The 17,229-nt window shown below is 49.8% G+C and overlaps 6 protein-coding genes across 6 annotated transcripts; 3 read left to right on the top strand and 3 right to left on the bottom strand.

Moving 5' to 3' along the window:
• Window positions 1-239: 239 nt before the first annotated feature.
• On the top strand, window positions 240-1,197 carry VFPPC_00633 (LSM domain-containing protein; the record flags this gene model as incomplete). Its single annotated transcript, XM_018280613.1, has 6 exons — window positions 240-263; window positions 341-349; window positions 434-505; window positions 564-857; window positions 919-1,009; window positions 1,064-1,197. The coding sequence occupies 6 exons, from the start codon at window positions 240-242 to the stop codon at window positions 1,195-1,197; spliced, it is 624 nt and encodes a 207-aa protein (XP_018148822.1).
• Window positions 1,198-1,725: 528 nt separating this feature from the next.
• Window positions 1,726-4,439, bottom strand: VFPPC_12839 (DNAJ domain-containing protein; the record flags this gene model as incomplete). The annotated part of the gene is made up of 4 exons (XM_022428851.1): window positions 1,726-1,803; window positions 1,865-2,405; window positions 3,023-4,189; window positions 4,243-4,439. The coding sequence occupies 4 exons, from the start codon at window positions 4,437-4,439 to the stop codon at window positions 1,726-1,728; spliced, it is 1,983 nt and encodes a 660-aa protein (XP_022284683.1).
• A 1,233-nt stretch (window positions 4,440-5,672) lies between these two features.
• VFPPC_00632 (thioredoxin) lies at window positions 5,673-6,875 on the bottom strand (the record flags this gene model as incomplete). Its single annotated transcript, XM_018280612.1, has 3 exons — window positions 5,673-6,008; window positions 6,079-6,644; window positions 6,794-6,875. The coding sequence occupies 3 exons, from the start codon at window positions 6,873-6,875 to the stop codon at window positions 5,673-5,675; spliced, it is 984 nt and encodes a 327-aa protein (XP_018148820.1).
• A 1,562-nt stretch (window positions 6,876-8,437) lies between these two features.
• Window positions 8,438-9,653, top strand: VFPPC_15190 (hypothetical protein; the record flags this gene model as incomplete). The annotated part of the gene is made up of 4 exons (XM_018292943.1): window positions 8,438-8,762; window positions 8,829-8,947; window positions 9,049-9,136; window positions 9,190-9,653. 4 exons carry the CDS (start codon window positions 8,438-8,440, stop codon window positions 9,651-9,653), a joined length of 996 nt encoding a protein of 331 aa, XP_018148819.1.
• A 958-nt stretch (window positions 9,654-10,611) lies between these two features.
• On the top strand, window positions 10,612-14,603 carry VFPPC_00630 (Mg2+ transporter protein, CorA-like protein; the record flags this gene model as incomplete). Its single annotated transcript, XM_018280611.1, has 9 exons — window positions 10,612-10,692; window positions 10,753-11,567; window positions 11,626-11,665; window positions 11,719-12,142; window positions 12,193-12,368; window positions 12,424-12,569; window positions 12,635-13,097; window positions 13,165-13,589; window positions 13,637-14,603. 9 exons carry the CDS (start codon window positions 10,612-10,614, stop codon window positions 14,601-14,603), a joined length of 3,537 nt encoding a protein of 1,178 aa, XP_018148818.1.
• A 224-nt stretch (window positions 14,604-14,827) lies between these two features.
• VFPPC_12838 (hypothetical protein) lies at window positions 14,828-15,452 on the bottom strand (the record flags this gene model as incomplete). Its single annotated transcript, XM_018290615.1, has 2 exons — window positions 14,828-15,387; window positions 15,449-15,452. The coding sequence occupies 2 exons, from the start codon at window positions 15,450-15,452 to the stop codon at window positions 14,828-14,830; spliced, it is 564 nt and encodes a 187-aa protein (XP_018148817.1).
• Window positions 15,453-17,229: the final 1,777 nt, after the last annotated feature.

Genomic DNA, 17,229 nt, shown 5'->3' with positions numbered 1-17,229 from the left:
AGCGAATCCAAATATGGTTTAGCGTAAGATGGTACTTTGTGGTCGTACCAGCCTTCAGCCTTCTGCTCGAGGCTCCGCAAAATTTGGCGGACCGAAGCCAGTTCCTCACCTCACTTTGCTGCACCGCGTGCTCGATAGTGAGTTGCTGTCATTGCGGTCGCGTAAGAGCTCCGCGGACGGCTCCTAATTTTTTGAAACACTGAGAAACTGCATTTGCAAGCTCTCAATCAACCGTCAAGATGTCGAACAAACAAGGAAAGATGGTATATGCTCCCCGTCCTCTCCCTCCCTTCTGCCTAGCTGTGTGGTCAAGATGCTAACGATTTTCATTTCAAATTAGGCCGGTTATGTACGTGCTCCTCCCTCGATCCTCGTTGCCGAGATGCTGTCAGAATCTCCTCCATGACCAAACCTGACTGACTTTCATGTCTAGATCAACTGGCGTATGCGCGTCACCCTGAACGACGGACGTGCCATGACCGGCCAGATGCTTGCATTTGATAAGGTATACGGAGCTCAACCGACCCTGTTCAGTAAAGACACAAAGGCTAACAGTGTGGCAGCACATGAATCTTGTTCTCGCCGATACCGAAGAATTCAGACGCGTAAAGAGAAAGGCCAAGTCAACCGCGCCGGGCGCATCATCCCAGGTTGTCGAGACGGAAGAAAAGAGAACTCTCGGTCTGACCATTGTTCGCGGCGCTCACATCATCTCCCTCTCCGTCGAATCGCCTCCTCCCGCCGACCCCAGTGCTAGACTTGGAAAGAGTGCTCCCAGTGGTATTCCATCCTCTCTCACCGCCGGACCCGGAGTCGCCAAACCTGCTGGCCGTGGTGCCCCTGCTCCATCTTTGGCTGTACGATATCCCCAATCATTCATCGCTTGTGAATGTTTTTCTAATATTTCTTTGTCGATAGGGTCCCGCTGCTGGAGTTGGCGGTGGCGTGCCTCCCCCGGGCTTCCCCGGTTTCCCAGGAGCTCCTGGCTTTCCTGGTGCCGGACGAGGTGGTAGGTTCACTCATGCCCATAGAAGATATCAACGACCATCTAACTGGTTTCAAGCTCCTCCCCCCGGTTTCCCCGGAGGCTTCCCTCCTCCACCTGGAGGATTCCCTGGAAGCGCGCAATTCCCTCCCCCCGGCTTTAACCCGCCTGGTGGCGGCCCCCCTGGATTCAACCCTCCCCCACGAAGATAGAAGGACGTACTTGGCGCTTGACGGTTTGGGATTTCATCAATTATTGAAACATGTTACGACGATTTCGGTTCTGGCGAAGATATGGTTATACAGTAGATCAGGATGGCCTGCGTTTGCAGGAGTATGAGAGTTTATCCAAATGAGGATCCGTATAATATCAAAATGTATGTGACATCTCATGACATCATTTGGTTTCTTGACGTCTCTGTTGACACTGTGAATCAAGATTGCCTACCTAGGTAGTTATGCAGGGTGGCTACAATGTCACTTTGATGTGTGCCCATGATGGGCACCAGTGAAATATACCAGTTGTTGACCAAACGGCATATGTTGCCGAATCTGCAGTCGATTACCATTCCTTGACTCAAATGCACTTGTGAGAGCACTTGACCATCCAAAGTCGCCATTATTGATGAATACTATCATCATTCAACTACCTAGGTACTTGTACGCTATGAAGCAGGTATATCCAAACAAACACATTGCCATAACCTCCCAATCCCATCACACATCCCACATCATATCATCTTACACTCCAGCAACATGGCTAAACACCCGTGTAGCAAGCTGGCTAAGAAGTCTAGCCCTATCATCCTGTGGAAGAGCCTAGAGAAATCACCCATCAGTCAATCACACTCATCAAGCATCACAGAGAGAGCACTCTTACCGAATAGACCTCATACACACTCTTCCCCTTCGCATCCCTCACCGCACCAAGCCTATTCCCCGCCACCGCACCCGCCAGCATACCCGGAAAATTGGCAACAATGAAGCCCAACGCACCGCCGCTCAAGCCCCCAACCAAACTCCAAAACTTGCCCGTCGGCGAATTGCTGCCCTCCTCCGCCATGCCCTCCTCGCGCATCATCTCCTCAAATACATCGCTGAACTGCGCGTTTTCCGTACGCTCGCGCTCGGCATTGTTCGCATCCCCCGTGGCGTGGCTGTTGAAGAAGTTCCACGCCCATGAGTATGCGTTTTGGCCGGTGGTGTTGGGCTGCGGCGGGATCTCTTCGTCGGCTTCTTCGAAGGGGTCAGCTGCCGGGGTGGACGGGGTGAAGAGCCTGCGCTGGGCGTCGTAGTCTCTGCGGCGGGTGGCGTCCGAGAGGGTGTAGTATGCGTCGTTGACGAGCTGGAACTTGCGTGTGCGGGCGGTGCGTTCTGGGGAGTCGGAGGGGACGCGGTCGGGGTGGGTTTTTAAGGCGGCGCTGGGGAGAATCGTTAGTTGATGACTTTGGGTAAGGGGATTGTGTTGATGGTGGGAGAATTTGGGAGAACTTGCCGCTTGTAGGCAGCTCGGATTTGCTGCGTCGTCGCTGTCTCGGGGATGTCGAGAATCGCATCTGGGTGAGGTTGTTAGTGTGGATGTGTGGGAGGTGTGGCGGGTTGCGACGTACAGTAATTTGGTGGGGGATCTCTCGACATGGCTGCCTAAGTATCAGTGTATAATACTTTGAGTAGTTTGCAGTGTAGTGTTTGAAATGAGTCGAGTTCAAGCGACAGGTTATCGCACGAGATGTTGCCAGCGTGGTTCACACGTGTCTGGAGGTCACCAACGTCATTGTGGCGGATCGGAGGCACTCCACGCTAGGCACTCAACTGATGTTGGTTTCAGCCAGCCCACCAAGAACCATGTTTAACCAGGTAAAATTTACAGTTCGTTTGTCTTTCCAATCCAATCAAGTCTAAATATCTCCGTGCTTCCTAGGTACACTCAATTGCTCCCCTGCCAAGATACAGCTCTGCTCTACATATCGCATCACACACAATCTGGTCAGCCACTTGACCTTTTCCAGCCCTCTGATAATGCCCAGCAAGCACCCACATGTCCCGTATCACTCGCAAATCGGTGCCCGTGCCATGGGCAGTCTCCCTCTTCTCAACCGCATATCGAAGATTTTCCTCTGCCTGTGCCCAATCTTGCCGGTGTTCCTGCAGTCTGGCCAGCATCTTGCGGGCATATGCGTGAAACCTTGCATTCGAGCGACTCCCTTGTTCACCCTCTGAGGTGTGATTTAGCAAGTCTATTGCCAATTTTTCCGCCTTTTGTCTATCGCCAATATCCATTTGTGTGTATTCTAACATGAGCGCCATAATGCGCAGTCTGTCCAATTTGCCCACTGGAGAATCCGCGTCCGTATGTCGATGTAAGTCAGTCAATGCCGTCATCATTGTGCCCTGTATCCTTGCCAGTTCGCATTCCTTGCGAAGTCTTGTTCTGCCATCCCAAATGAGTTGTTCGTAGAGCCAAAGGTGCTTGGATGCCAGGGAGCCAATGTGGTCGCTTAGTATATCTACATTGCGTAGCCAGGCTGTGCGCAAGAGGTAACACACTTGCTCTCGTCCCTCCTGGGATTGATAGTCGCATTTTATGAGCTGCTCGAGAATCTTGACCAGGGGATGTTCCCTAGGGAGGCATCTTCTTGAGAGTTGACTCGCATGTGCGAGAAACATTCCCAGAAGCTGAATGTGGCCCCTGTCAACCATATCGTAGATTGTATCCAGCATGTGCCAAATCAGGTCTGGATGATCTTCCGTGAGGACAAACTCGAGAATGTAAAATGCCTTTCTTGCCGCCATGCCAGCGAGTTGGCCCTTGCCATGACACCACAGGTCGAAAACTAGTTCAAAGGTGCGATACATGGTCCGGCTATCCTGAATGGGAGGCTGGTTCGGATTCGCCAGATATCTCACCATGGGGTCCGGTGCAGCATCACTGGACTCCAGTTTGCACAAGCTCCAGGATCGAACAGTATCAAGAATCAGTTCAAGGCCAGCATAGGATCCGAATCTCGTGGTTCGTGCAATGGTGGTACAAACCGGCTGCGATCCATAATTTGGTGTTTGATGTTGCAAGTCCACTTCCATCGGGCTTGCACTTGTGTGATCTGAGACTGGCGCTGGAGTGGATGCCACAGGGCTATCTGGAACTTTGCGGTACGCTCTCTTGCGTACATTCCATTTCTTCAGCCGCTTTTTATACATTTGCTCTCTTTATAAAAGTTAGTGGTGAGTTCTCTCGAGTCTTTACGCTTGGCCACGTACGTCGCTGCAAACCCATGTTTCGATACCATGATGGTCATGGTGTCGGCCAGTTTTCGATTTTCATCGATATATAAACGTTCAATGATCTCACGGTGAGCCTCCCATTCTCTTTCTGTGTGTTCTTTGGAATTTTGTCTGTCTGTTAGGGATGGCGTCTCCCCTGGTGGCCGGGGAGCCAACGCCGGTAGCTGCGACATGTCGGCTGGCAGGTAGTGTGCGAAGCCTTGGTTGAAACCTGTCCAGGATCAGGAGGGACTGCGCCACTGAAGATGCAAAGCTCGAACCAGCTGTGGACACTTGGTATCCATGGTGGCCTTCTTGGTATGAGCCAACAAGTCGATTTGTGATTTGATAAAGTGATGGCGTCTTGGTGTTGAATTGGTGACCAACGGGCCTAGAGTCAGTTGGGTTGACCGTCACGAGCTGGCGTCTCTGATTGGGTGTAAAAGTAGCGAGCAGCTGCTCCAGCCAATAGTGAGTCCATGTCGTCGCCTTGTGGGCCGGGCTCAGCTCCGTTGAGCCTCCAGGAAGAATTGCTGGAGAAAGTATTCAGCATATATGCAAAATTGTGAATTCACATTAGTGGTAGATATGGTGGTATGTGTCGTACTCTATTAGATGCAATGTATTGTCTGCTGCCATGTGGTCGAGGTTCAAACGAACATCTAATCAAATGGTTTCAGTGCACCGAGTGGGAATAACAAGGAAGTTCTCCAAGCGAACAATTGCACCACAGCAACACACCATGGCAAAATAATTATCACAAAGACACATACAACAGGGAAGAAAACGGTCGGAACCAGAGAAATAACCACATAATATCAAATATGTCATACTTACTTGTCGAGACCATTCCGTCCAAAGATACAGTACGCACCAACTACCCTGTACAAGTGGACACTGCTGACTCAGCCACATCCCACGCAGGATCCAGCCCATAAAAATTTCGTCGCCGCGCAAAAGCTTCGCTTCTCTTTTCTCTTTTCCCTCCTCGTGCGGCTGGCATGATATGAAAATTTTATCCCGTGTTGCTCGAGTCCCAAAACCATGGATATAAATCGCAGCGTCAATCATGCCCCAGATAAATCATAATTGCAGGCCGGCGTCTTTGTTATTGGTGCAGGCTTCTTAACAACCTGGATCGCAACATGAGATGCTGGACATATTTTCGCATTGAGATTTGATGGGTGATCACTCCGACCTTTGGGTTTTCTTTCTCGAAAGTCGACTACGTAAACAATCACCAAGATGGAATTCTAGCTGTGGATCAGTCAGGGAGGATGCCAATTGCCCGTGTCCTATTTTCTACCCATGATCATAAACTCCGGCTGTGTTCTAATGCTTTCCTGGGCTGCCCAAGACGGTCCCGCCTAGCCAGGACTCATCTTGTGTCATGTAATGATGAGATCGTGATATGTATGCCCCCCCTTCTATTCATCCTCTCCCACCTTTTGAAGCTTGCCCATCTCGCGCTTGGTGCCAGCCTCACCGATGAGCTTGATCCGATCAATTCGGACCGCCTCTGCATCATCCTCACCCTTTTGCACGTAGAGGATCAGCGTCGTCGTCTTCTGGAACTTGACGAAGCGCAGGCTGATGTTGGCGGTGCCTTGGGCGTTCCAGTCCTCGGGCTTTAGGGTGATAGCCTGGGTGGGCTCCGTATCGTCTGCTTCGCTAAAGTCCATGTTCTGGGGTCTGTTGATATACAGGTGAATAACCTCGGGTCTTGAGACGTCATCTTGTCCCTTGGGTGGAAGAGAGGTAATCTTGTGATAACATTAGTTTTGGCGCCTAGTATCATGGGGTGCAATTTTGCACTGTAGTGTTGTCACCTACCTGCAACGTGTGAAGCTTGACTGTGCCCTGAAACGGGATAAACAAAAGAAGCTGGTCGTCCGCTCCGCTCTGGACATAGTCCTTGGTGGTGTTATCGTCGTTATTCAAGGCGGCTGGCTTGGCAATATCGAATAGCACCTTGACGGGCCCGGCATCGTCGTCCGCATTCAGTAGCTCAGAGTTTCGTGTCTCTACCTGATCGGAAATATCGCTGTAACCGCGGGGAATCTCTGCGCCAGTCCACGGGCCGTTGCTGCTGCTGCTGCTGCTGCCGCCGCCGCCGCCGGAGCCAGAGGCCTCATCAGCAGACTCAAGCTCTGAGGACAGCTTCTGGATGATGCGTCTAAGCTCGGTAGGATTGGCGCCCTGGACTGTTTGTATGACTTTGCCTTTCTGGAACAGCAGGAAGGTCGGCAGCGCGCTGATTTGATATTCTTCGGAAAGCGCCTGGTTCTTTTCGGTGTCGACCTTGACAAATGTGAGGAGGTCTGGGCGGGTGAGGGACTGCGACAAGGCCTCGTAAACGGGCGCAATTTGTTGACAAGGACCGCACCAGTCAGCAAAGACTATATGTGAGGGACAAGGCGCGTAAGCATGGGACATGAGCTGAAGGAGGAGTGCGAGGGACGGAAGGGGGAGGAGGTGGTGACGCTTCGTGTAATAATTGTAGTCGGTAGGTTCTACTTGACAAATGATGATGGCGGGGTTCACTCACAGTCAGCGACGACGAGTTTGGACTTTTTGAGGATGCCGTCAAAGTGCTCCTTGGAGGTTATTTGTACTGGTGGTTGCGGCATTGTGCTACGCTCGACGGAACGGTCTGGTGCGTGCCGCGAAGCTGTGTCAGTATTGTGTCTGTGTCTGGTGTTTTGCTGGTATCGCGACGGGCTTTGATGTCTGGTTCAATGTTGAGTTTCGCAGTCAAGGTCCAAGTCTGAGGTCGTAAGCCAGCGTGGTCCAGTGTGGTGGGTTGCTGAATGCTAGGCAGCCAGGAACACGCTGCTGCAGGTCCAGGCTGCTCAGCTTAAGTACTAGACCAGACATACATACTTTGTGTAGACTGGGTGCCTGGGTGGACCAGACGGCTGGTGCTGGGACAGGTCAACTGGTGCTGTTGCCCCACGTGCATGCGACAGACATTGACTGGACAGTGCGTGCTTGAGTACCAGACACCAGATACCAGATACCAGACATCAGATGCAGGTGTGCAACATTGAACTGGCAGCAGACTTCCAAAGTTCAATGTTAAGACTCACATGCAGACTGGGACACAATCAAGACTGGAGGCAAAATCCATCAAGCGCCACCCGTTTATGTCCTTTGATGTGAATGAAGTGCGCAATAGACTCATCACTTTACCGTACTTACTTGAAATTGAACATTGAAACCTGCATGTAGTGGTTCGGTGGCGCCAGGTGGCTCTTTGATTAAATCAGACCAGACCAGACGCTATCCAGTTGCTGAGGTCAAGTGGTTCATCTCCGAACACTATTGCACTGATACACGGCAGCAAAAACTACTTGATTCTCGATACTTAAGTACCAGACCTATGTGTCTATTCTCAGCTCTTACCGGAAGCATTTTGGGCTACTGTCCTAGTCCAGTCTGGTAGCCTAAGCATATGAGGATCTGGATAAACCCTTTTATTTCTCTTTCATTTTCTTTTTTTCCCTTCGAATGATGTACACCTTTTTGACAGACCAGAAGTAGCTGTGAATTTGGAAATTGTTCTTGATTTGCCTGTTCTGGGCTGTGAATCGAGTAGTCGCATGGCAAGAGTTGACTTTGAGAAGTTGGTCTACGTTGTGACTTGCAACCGCTACACAAACTGCTTGCATCAATATTCATCATCTACTGTATTTGTCTAAAGATGATCAGCATGTTTACTCACTGCATGTTCTATGCGACGGCCAACCTAAATACTCATACTATCATACCTCCCGTGTTGGACAAAAGGTGTTCCTTTGTGGCAAATAGGCTAGCGAACAAATGGCTTGCAGTCCAGCTCACTTTTCTCTCACCTCTGTTCAATACAACATCACAAAACAAAAAAAAGTTATACTGTATTTCTCCTATAAAAAGTTTGTTCAGAGCCTGCGGACCACCATTTTCGCTTGTCTACTAAATGTTCAATCACAACATTTGCTATTCAGTCTCCTGGTTCCAGACTCAAACATACAAAGAACAAAAGGCAAGGTTTCGAGAAAATTACAGAGATTCAACTTCTTTAAATTCGACCACGTAGAGCTCTAGCTTTATCGATGTGCCGCTAATGCTGATTCGATACCTTCCCTTCCAACTTCACCATCAACAGGCCATGGTTGGCCTGTCTCTGGATGGCAGGCTCAGACCTTCCGATATGGCCTCCTTAAATGGAAAACACTGCAAGTCCAAAGATACCAAGACTCCAAGCGCGAAAACTCAAGCTCTTCGACCTGCATCACCACCCAAAATAAATCCGTGGACGAAAAAGCGACCAGCGACCTCACTGGCGCCAGACTGGCCGAGCATCACGCCGGACTTCGAGAATATCAACGAAACGACCAAAACAAACAAACCCAAAGAGGCCAAGGCCCAAAATCAAAAGCGTCCAGACACGAAAAGTAGCTGCACTGTCGATAGTAAAAATGACAATCAAGCTTCGCCGTCAAGGAAGATCTTCCAGGCGGCTGCGCCGCGAGCCGGTGATAGGTTTGGCAAATCCCTGAGCATTCGATCGGCAACAATTCGACTGACCTAAACCACTACAGCTTATGGTTACGACCTTTTGGAGCGGACGTTTTCGTCTGCGCATGTCCTGACTCGAAAGACTGTCAAAACCTGCACTACCAATTTGCAATACATCGTCGCATCGTGGAACCTCAATCAGGTTGGTTTAGAGAGTATTTTCGACATGTAGACCCGGTAAGCTCCAACATGGACAGCAACTGATAGTAGTTGATAGGACTCAAGGACTAAAATCCGGCACAGGAAAACCCTGAGACCGATGTGCATATCGTGCACCTCCCATTCTGCCACATCGGCGTCCCATTCCCTCTGCGATTCATGTATACTCACAGTAAGTGCATTATGCGACTGCTTCATGAACAGTGCTAACATGATGCTCCGTAGCTCTTGAAATATTAGACGGTGATCGAAAGAGTCTCCTCGATTTGGCCCTCCATATCGCACGCGGTGCATTGTTGTATATGGGTGCCATGGATCTCAAAGTTGATGCGATGCAGGACCACATCATCCGAGTTCTTCAACAAACGGCACAGGACTTGACGTGCAACCTTGTTAAAACACTCAGCAGCCAAACGATGGATCATACAGACGTTGTTGATACAGTCCGTTACCTCCAAAACGCATTGGAAGTTGCTTATGAGAATAAATATTATGGGGAAACTCTATTGCTGCGGTTGAGTCTGGCCAAGTTCCTAGACACGCTACTTCCCTGTCTCATTAGACATGCGGTGTTTGTCGATTTGCTTTCTACAGATGTATGGAAGAGGCATTCGGCAGCGATATCCGCTGACCTTCTTGCTGTTCGACAGGCAAAAGAGGGTACTGGTGAGACTTATGTAGCCTTATGAAAGGACTCGAATTAACGATAGAGCTTTTGAGTTTTACCCAGCAAAAGAGTCTTTGGGTGGCCGAGTCTCGATGTACGGCTGGGTTCTAGTCACCGATCCTTTCTTACAACTATGGACTCGGAGCCGCACTGGAGCGCATTGGAAGAGCTAGACGAGAGAAGGTGACAGTAGCAGAAACTGTGTGTCACAATCATAGATCATGACAGCAACTGGTGAGCGAGGTTGAAGAAAGACACAAATTGGCTTAACTGAAGTAGAGAGTGGGCTTTTGGATGTTATTTACTTCGCGGCTCATCCTCACAATCAGCGACATACCTTGTCGAGGCCGCGTGAATGTATTCCCTCGACGAATGCTGCAACTGGTAAAGGATGTTCCTCTAATTAATAAGGTTGAGATACTTCTTTGGTTAGTAGCAAAGTACGTTTATTTAAATTACCGAATATTACCGTAGCACTCCGGTCCTCCTATGAGCTGTAATGGGCAGCTTAACACACAGTGATTCCTGGCATTTGCTATTCCCAATCACGATGCCATGAATGTGAAAGTGACGGGGTCTGTATCAACCTGCACAAGTGTCTCATTAACTCCAATCCTTGATAACAACATCTGCATCTACTAGGTATCAAAGCCAAGGCGGGATTGACCAGGAAGTGGACGCGCCTTCCCCACGTCTGGAGCTGAGGTTCTTGCCAACTTGAGTGCATGAGATGGGATTGGCAGCTGAACGAGCTAGCCACCAGCCGGCTCCTTCCCCATGCAACGGCAGCTCACTAACCCCTGACGATGCATGGTCAGATGAGGTGATATCCTCGCCCGTGAGATCATGTTAATTACGAAATTTCTATTTTTTCAGTGTAGGCACATGCATGTTTTTTCTTCTTGCATTTAACACCAATTCACCTCTTTTTTTTAAGTTCTCAACATCAAAATTAGTTGTTCCGCGCGGGGGTCAGAGCAATGGCCTACCACCCGCCTGGTGATCGTTCCTCGCGTCGGCCACGGGTCCGCTTCTATAATGATGAAGAAGAATATTATCCCGTAAGTTTGCTCTGCAATGGGGTCACCACAGAAACCCTCGTCTAAATTTCTCGTTTCCAGTCCAGTCGGCCTCAAAGAATTGTGTACAATGCGCCCACGCCGTCACGGCGGCGTCGACAGTTTTCTGGTGATGACCATGGCCTTGAGAGAGCACCTGGCGCTCCTGTTCCCCAATGGACACGTCTGGAGCGTGCCATGCCATCGTATTACGAGGAATATACCCTGCCAACAGCGGTTACTCCTCTGGCTCCGTCATCGAGACGGGCTAGACACCGTGAAGCGGAGGTTATAACGGCGCCGAAAGTTTTTGAAGAAGAAGTTGTGCCAATAGCTGCCGAGGTAGCACCACAGCAGAGGACGTCTCGTTACTCGCAGTCTCCGCCGCGGATGGACAGCAGGGAGGAAGACGACATTTATTCAGGGCAGCAACCTACCAGGAGAGATGAAGATCAGGGTTCTGATCGAAGTCGTTCCCGATCTCGAATGCCCTATTATGGTGGCTCCGGCGGTGACTGGCCCAGATTTCATGCATACAAGTCTGGAGATGCAGAAGTCTATGTTATGGACGATGGGCAAAATGACCGAGGCATTCGGCCACCAAGTCCCATGGGCGAAGACTTGGATGCATATGATGAGTTCAACTTTTTGTTTCCCACGGCGGATTCCAAGGGCGAAGAGCTCTCAGATTTAGAGTCACCAGTTGTAGACTCTGATTCTGCGCATAGAGAAGAGAGGGATGTTTTGGGAACATCAAGCGCCAAGAGAGTCTATTCTTCTCGCTACACTGGTAGTGCGGAACTCGGGGGAACTCATACCGCCAAATTGACTGAGATTTTTGACGTCAAGGCGAAGAAAAGGCCGTTATTCAAGTGGCTGTGAGTGAAGATTGCTGTAGTATCGGGGGTCTGGAATCGCTACTGACGAAAGGATTAGCCATATTCACCAAGATGTGATGAACTTTGATACTTTCTGGGTAAATATCACGGACCTCCCCTACAAACGACATATATCTGACATTTTCTTTAGACGGAGATATCACAGCAAGTTCACTTCTCAGAGCTGGAAATAAGTGCCATCGCAAAGCTGAGGGCAGATGTTAAGAAGCATTGCGTCAAGACCAGACAAAACCCCAAGGGGGCGAGGGTTGGGTACATGGAACCTCGCTGCTTCGAAGTGCCGCTTAAATCCTTTGCGAAGCAGCTTTCGGGTCAAGAGAAGCCAACAGGCTCCGCAAGATGGATTTGCCTCCCGTACTTTTCGCGGCAGAAATACTCGGGCTTGCTCGCAGGATCAACACCATCTGTTTTCCCTCCCCAGACGTTGCTACAGGCACAGTACTCGCGAACCACGCAACAGAGAGATATGTTACAAGCTGTTTGCCAAATTTCTACCACCAAAAAGGATGAATGCTTTCATATTGCGCAGCTGTGGTGTTTGGTACTCGACAACTGTACGGTCCGCCCCCCTCATACGAGCAGCCGGATGCTAACCAGACAATAGCACTCCTTGTTACTTGCGGTGCCATGTCTCCGGACCTCGATCTCTGTGGGGAACTGGTCAAAGTTGACTCTCAGCCGTCACCAGAAATGGCCGGCCCACGGCCTGGAAGAATCCATGTCAAGTATGGAAACGCGGTGACTTGGACTCTTCCTGCTATGGCGTGCTCAACTTGGTTTGTAAGTTCTCCCTGAATGGCCACTGTTGTACAGACATGTTATTTACCTAAATTAGACGTTCTTGTCACACTTTCATGCTTTCTGGCCGAGAAATTTGCAGTTCACGTATAACAGCCAAGTAGTCTCGGCGGCAAACTGGTCCAAAGTTTTGCATCTAGCAGCTCGTCCCCAGGGAAGTGTCTTATTGAAGATGGAGATAATGTAAGTCGCGATAACAGGATACTGTAGTACCATTTGGAAGATGTACACGCTAAAATTGTATACAGACAACGGCCCCCTCCACTGCGCACAGTTTTGGAGCCTTTGGTATCTGATGCTATGCGAGACGAGTCCTCAAAACCATGCAAGAAGCCCCAAGAATATTTGCATGTCCTCACCCTTCGTCCCGCAGAAGCGAGACATAGTGCGAAAGATGTTGCTGAAAAGGCAACGGAATTTTTGAAAGAGCAGTTGACTTCTGCAGAGAAGTTTTTGACCGGCCAAACATCGTATGCAGATCAACGGGCCTACAAGAGCTGTGTAAACGCTGCGAGAGAGGATGTCTATAATTTTCTCGTCAAGCAAGCGTCTCAAGTGGAAGAAAAGGCAAACGATAACATCAGAATCATGCATGAGGAAAGGATTGATATTTTCAATGCAGCTGATGACATATTCAAGCTGTTCTTCCCAACAACGTTTGATGGACCGACAACAACCAAGTATTGGGGGGCTGTGAAATCTCTTATCAAGGTGAGAATGTGTACCAGTGCTCCTCCTTCGGTATGATTCCGCGTGCTGACACGGCTATCCCAACTAGATACCCCAGCTTGAAGGAGAGTTCACAATCACCTCCATATCTACAAGCCAGAGTATTGCGACAGAGATTCGAGCAGCTTTGAGAGACTTGTCTCAAGATGTTCAGCTCTTTCAGAATGTCATGTCTTATGCTGACGAGAAAGAAAGAGCCAATATTGATCTTCCTCGGCAATTTGTTACGGCCTGGCTGCACATTGTCTCTGGCTTGATTAGTACGTATGACCGGGGAAATGCCTGGCTTGCGCACATGTCCAAGGCCAAAGTGCTGGTGCTGGATGGCATGAACCGCATCATGCAGGGCATCTCAAATCAAAACATCCTCGACAACTCTGCTGTGCTACCGCTCGAGATATTTTCGCTGTTTTCACTAAACTTGTTGCACGACCAAGTGGGCAAGGCCGAAGATATCATGGACACATATGCGCAGTATTTAACCTTGTTGGCAAGTTTACGTCTCTTCTCAGCGAATAAAGAGTAACTTCTAATAACCGATATCTGCAGGATGCCGAAATAACAAGTCAACCGTCTGACCGCTCTTACCAGCATCGCATTGACTTGGTCCAACAAGAGATGACAGTCATCAAAAGAACTGTAGCCAAGCAAAGGTCCATCCTGACAAGCATAAAGGCAAATCTTTCCGTGAAAGACAGTGGTGCTTTTCTCACTGGAGCAATTGACGACGGTCCCTGGCGCAGGAGACGAGCAAGGGATATGTACGACGATGCACCGTATTACCCCGGTCCACCGCCGTACGATCCCGCAGTACGAAGACATGACGCCGAATACCTGGGGGTGGATGATCAGGATCCAGCGGACCTTGAAGCGGCGTCCAAACTCTCGCCTATAGATGAGCTCGGGTTCCGTGGATTGTTCCTGAATGAATGCATTCAACTCGTCGACCAGCGCGACTTTGACCTTCGCCGCCACACCGACTACGCGGATGACTTGGAGCGGGCCGTGGTGTACGGCTTAGATTGGACAAAGGACAGACAAGAAAACGCCATTTACGCATTCACCATTGTTACCGTGGTGTTTCTCCCTCTCAGTGCCATCTCCAGCATCTTTGGCATGAACACAAACGATATCCGTGACATGGATGTTGGCCAGTGGCTCTACTGGGTTGTTGCAATACCAGTAACGCTGCTCATTGTTGTCATTGGCCTCTGGTGGATGGGCGAGCTGGGCAATGTCCTCAAGTGGATGTCTGGCAGAAAGACGGGCAGCATATCAAATGGAGGATACGGCCTCGGCGTGGCACCGCAAATGACGGACAGCACAGCATATGTCGTCGAGAGATCTACAGCCAAGACCGATATGGATTATCCAGAGACACGGATCGTCGACGAGCGGTTGCCCCGTCCTGCTGCCTACTTGGCCGAACAAAGTGCGCCGATTGTGAGACGGGCGAGAAGGCGTCCTCAGTCGGTGATTCGCTATTGAGGCACCGACAAGCTTAACAGGAGGTACTTGTGAAACAGATAATTTGACATTAAGAAACGTAGATACAAGTAGATAGTTGTCTTGTCCATATCAAGGTTAGATTCCTGCAGTAGCCGCCAATTTCCAAAAAGTCCCGACTGAACCAAGGCCGTTAATACATCAATCATCATTAATAAAACACCGAAAGACCAAAGCAATCCGATCAACTCCCATCCAAGCATCCTTCAGCGCCGATAATACTCCCTCTCATAGTACCCTCTATCATAATAGTCTCTATCATGGTAGTCTCTCCGTTCCCTACTGGTCTCCCTGTCCTCAGTATGAACATGGATATGCGTCGTCCTCTCTCTATTGTCTTCAATCATCTTCCTCTCTCTCGGAGGCTCGACATATCTCCTCGGCGCGTCAACGTAGCGATATGTATCATACTTGGGCTCCATAGGCACCGGCACCGGCACAGGGATAAAGCGATCACGCTCAATGTACACCTCCTTCTCACGGGTGTGACTATGGCTCCTGGAGCGGCTGCGGCTAGACTTGGACGATTTAACAGACGGCTCGACGTCCACGGCTATGACTTCGATCTGAGGCTCTGGCTCGGGAAGAGGGAGTGGACATGGAGCCGGCTCTGGCTCACATGGTTCTGGCTCCTCAATGATGGGGATGGGTTCTTCGACTGGTGGGGGAGTCGGTGGGATGTATCGCGTGACGCGACTGCGAGTGGTGAGTAGGTCTGGCGCTGGGCGGGAGAGGTAAAGCCGCTTCTTGGTGCCGTAGTCACGTCCTGGGCGGATTTGTTAGCTTCTGAAGGTGATGTTGCTTTGCTGGGGCAGGTGGTGACGTACCCATCTTGATGGCGGACGACGGCTGGGGATGCTGGAGTTGCAAGGGAATGTGAATCTGTTGGCGCTTTTCAAAATTCTTGATGATGTGAGATGCAGATCGATGAAAGAACTTGTCAAGATGGGCTAGCACGAGAAATTATATGCACGGAATCCGAAAACCACGAGGCACCAAGTAGGAGCATGGCGCAGCAGCCCAGATCGCATCATGTGGGCGAGGGCGCTATCCACGGCTTATCACCCCGAATACTCAACGGTACTGTACAACAGGCACGATTCGTATTGTACGTGCACAGCATCGGCCGGGCCGCCAACAAAAATGCTTGGCTTTGAGCCTGATGGTCGTATGACGTTGTTCCTTCAGCCCAGAATGCGGCACTGAAAAGGCAAAATCAGGATTCGGTGCAGAATGGTGGGGACTTCTTAGGCAGACGGGCCACTCGCAGCTCACGGCTTCCAGATTGTCGAGGTCGTCGAGGGGTAGACCCTGGATATCATGGTCCTTTGGTCCACGGTTGAGCTCTCGAAGAGCATAAAATTTATTCAGTTTGTTTTGTATGCTTCTGTACTGCAGATATAAAACTCGTACTATAGATTTGAGCCCAAGAGGATGGGAGTGTGATGGGCGAATGAGATGTGCCTTGGTAACGATTGTGTGAATCACCAGCGGTTGGCCATGGAGATCTAGCGCCTAGGGTTACGGTCATCTTTCATAATCGTCGATGGTCAAGAACATAGAGCCATCATCGAAAGAAAGATCTTCGCGTGAATTGCATACACCATAGACACCATAGTACCACTACCCTCTTTGTGGAGGATTCATATGGTGGGAAACACGGTGAACTCACCAATTCAGCCAGCAAACCCACGAGCTAAATTCGACACATGCTGATCGTGTCGGTAAGGGCTCTTGCACAACAATGGTCAGCTGCAGTATCCAGTGTCCAAGTCAAGACGTCAATATTATCAAAAACAACGATAACGAGACAAATAGCTCTGAAGCAGGACGTTTGCGTTGCTAATTTGGTCAAGCCTCGCCGACCAAGTCAGCAAAATTACCAAACTTGATTGACCGGAGCCATCTTGGAAACATGCGGAAGGAGTCCATGCTACGAAATTCTGGTGTTTGCTCCCCCTGGACAATCCTTGTCGTGACAGCCAGTTGGCGTGGTTGATGCAACTTTGGTGCCACACCCGTTGAAGACATACCAGATGACGGGAATCTGGGGGGCCACCGTGTCCAGCGTAAATCTAACCAACGGAGTACTCCTTTTTGTATGCCAAGAGTTTTTCAATGAATATGGAGTGAGCATCCACCCCCACGATTTGAAAGATTTCAATGTATAAAATACATACGCGGAGCCTTGATGGTATGCCCAGAAAGCACTTGGCAGTGTTGGTCACTCTCATTTTCATGGAGACCACCGCAGGTGACACACTCCCTCCCACAACGATGTGGAATGATATGCTTCATTATCCAAGCGAAAACCAGCTTAAAGAGTAATATTTGGCTGGAGGCGCAAATCTTCTTCGTCGCAAGACGTATTTACGTGTTGGCAGACGAGGTCCATGACCAGGGAAGTGGTCATTGGTGTCGTATTATGGCATTATTTGTCGTGCTCCTATTCACTGCTCCTGACAGTTGTTGCAGAATTGGTCACTTGACATCGTACCCTATAGCAACCTGGACTTCAACTGATGGCTGAAATTTCGCCACTGGTTGAGTGAACCGTGCTCTTGAATCTCCAAACGAAGCTAGCGACTCTGATATACAGGTGGCGTTC

The sequence above is a fragment of the Pochonia chlamydosporia genome, chromosome 1 (genome assembly GCF_001653235.2).
Source record: "Pochonia chlamydosporia 170 chromosome 1, whole genome shotgun sequence".
NCBI lineage: Eukaryota > Fungi > Ascomycota > Sordariomycetes > Hypocreales > Clavicipitaceae > Pochonia > Pochonia chlamydosporia.
The sequence above is the reverse complement of the archived record's forward strand: the minus strand, read 5'-3'. Positions and strand labels throughout refer to the sequence as shown.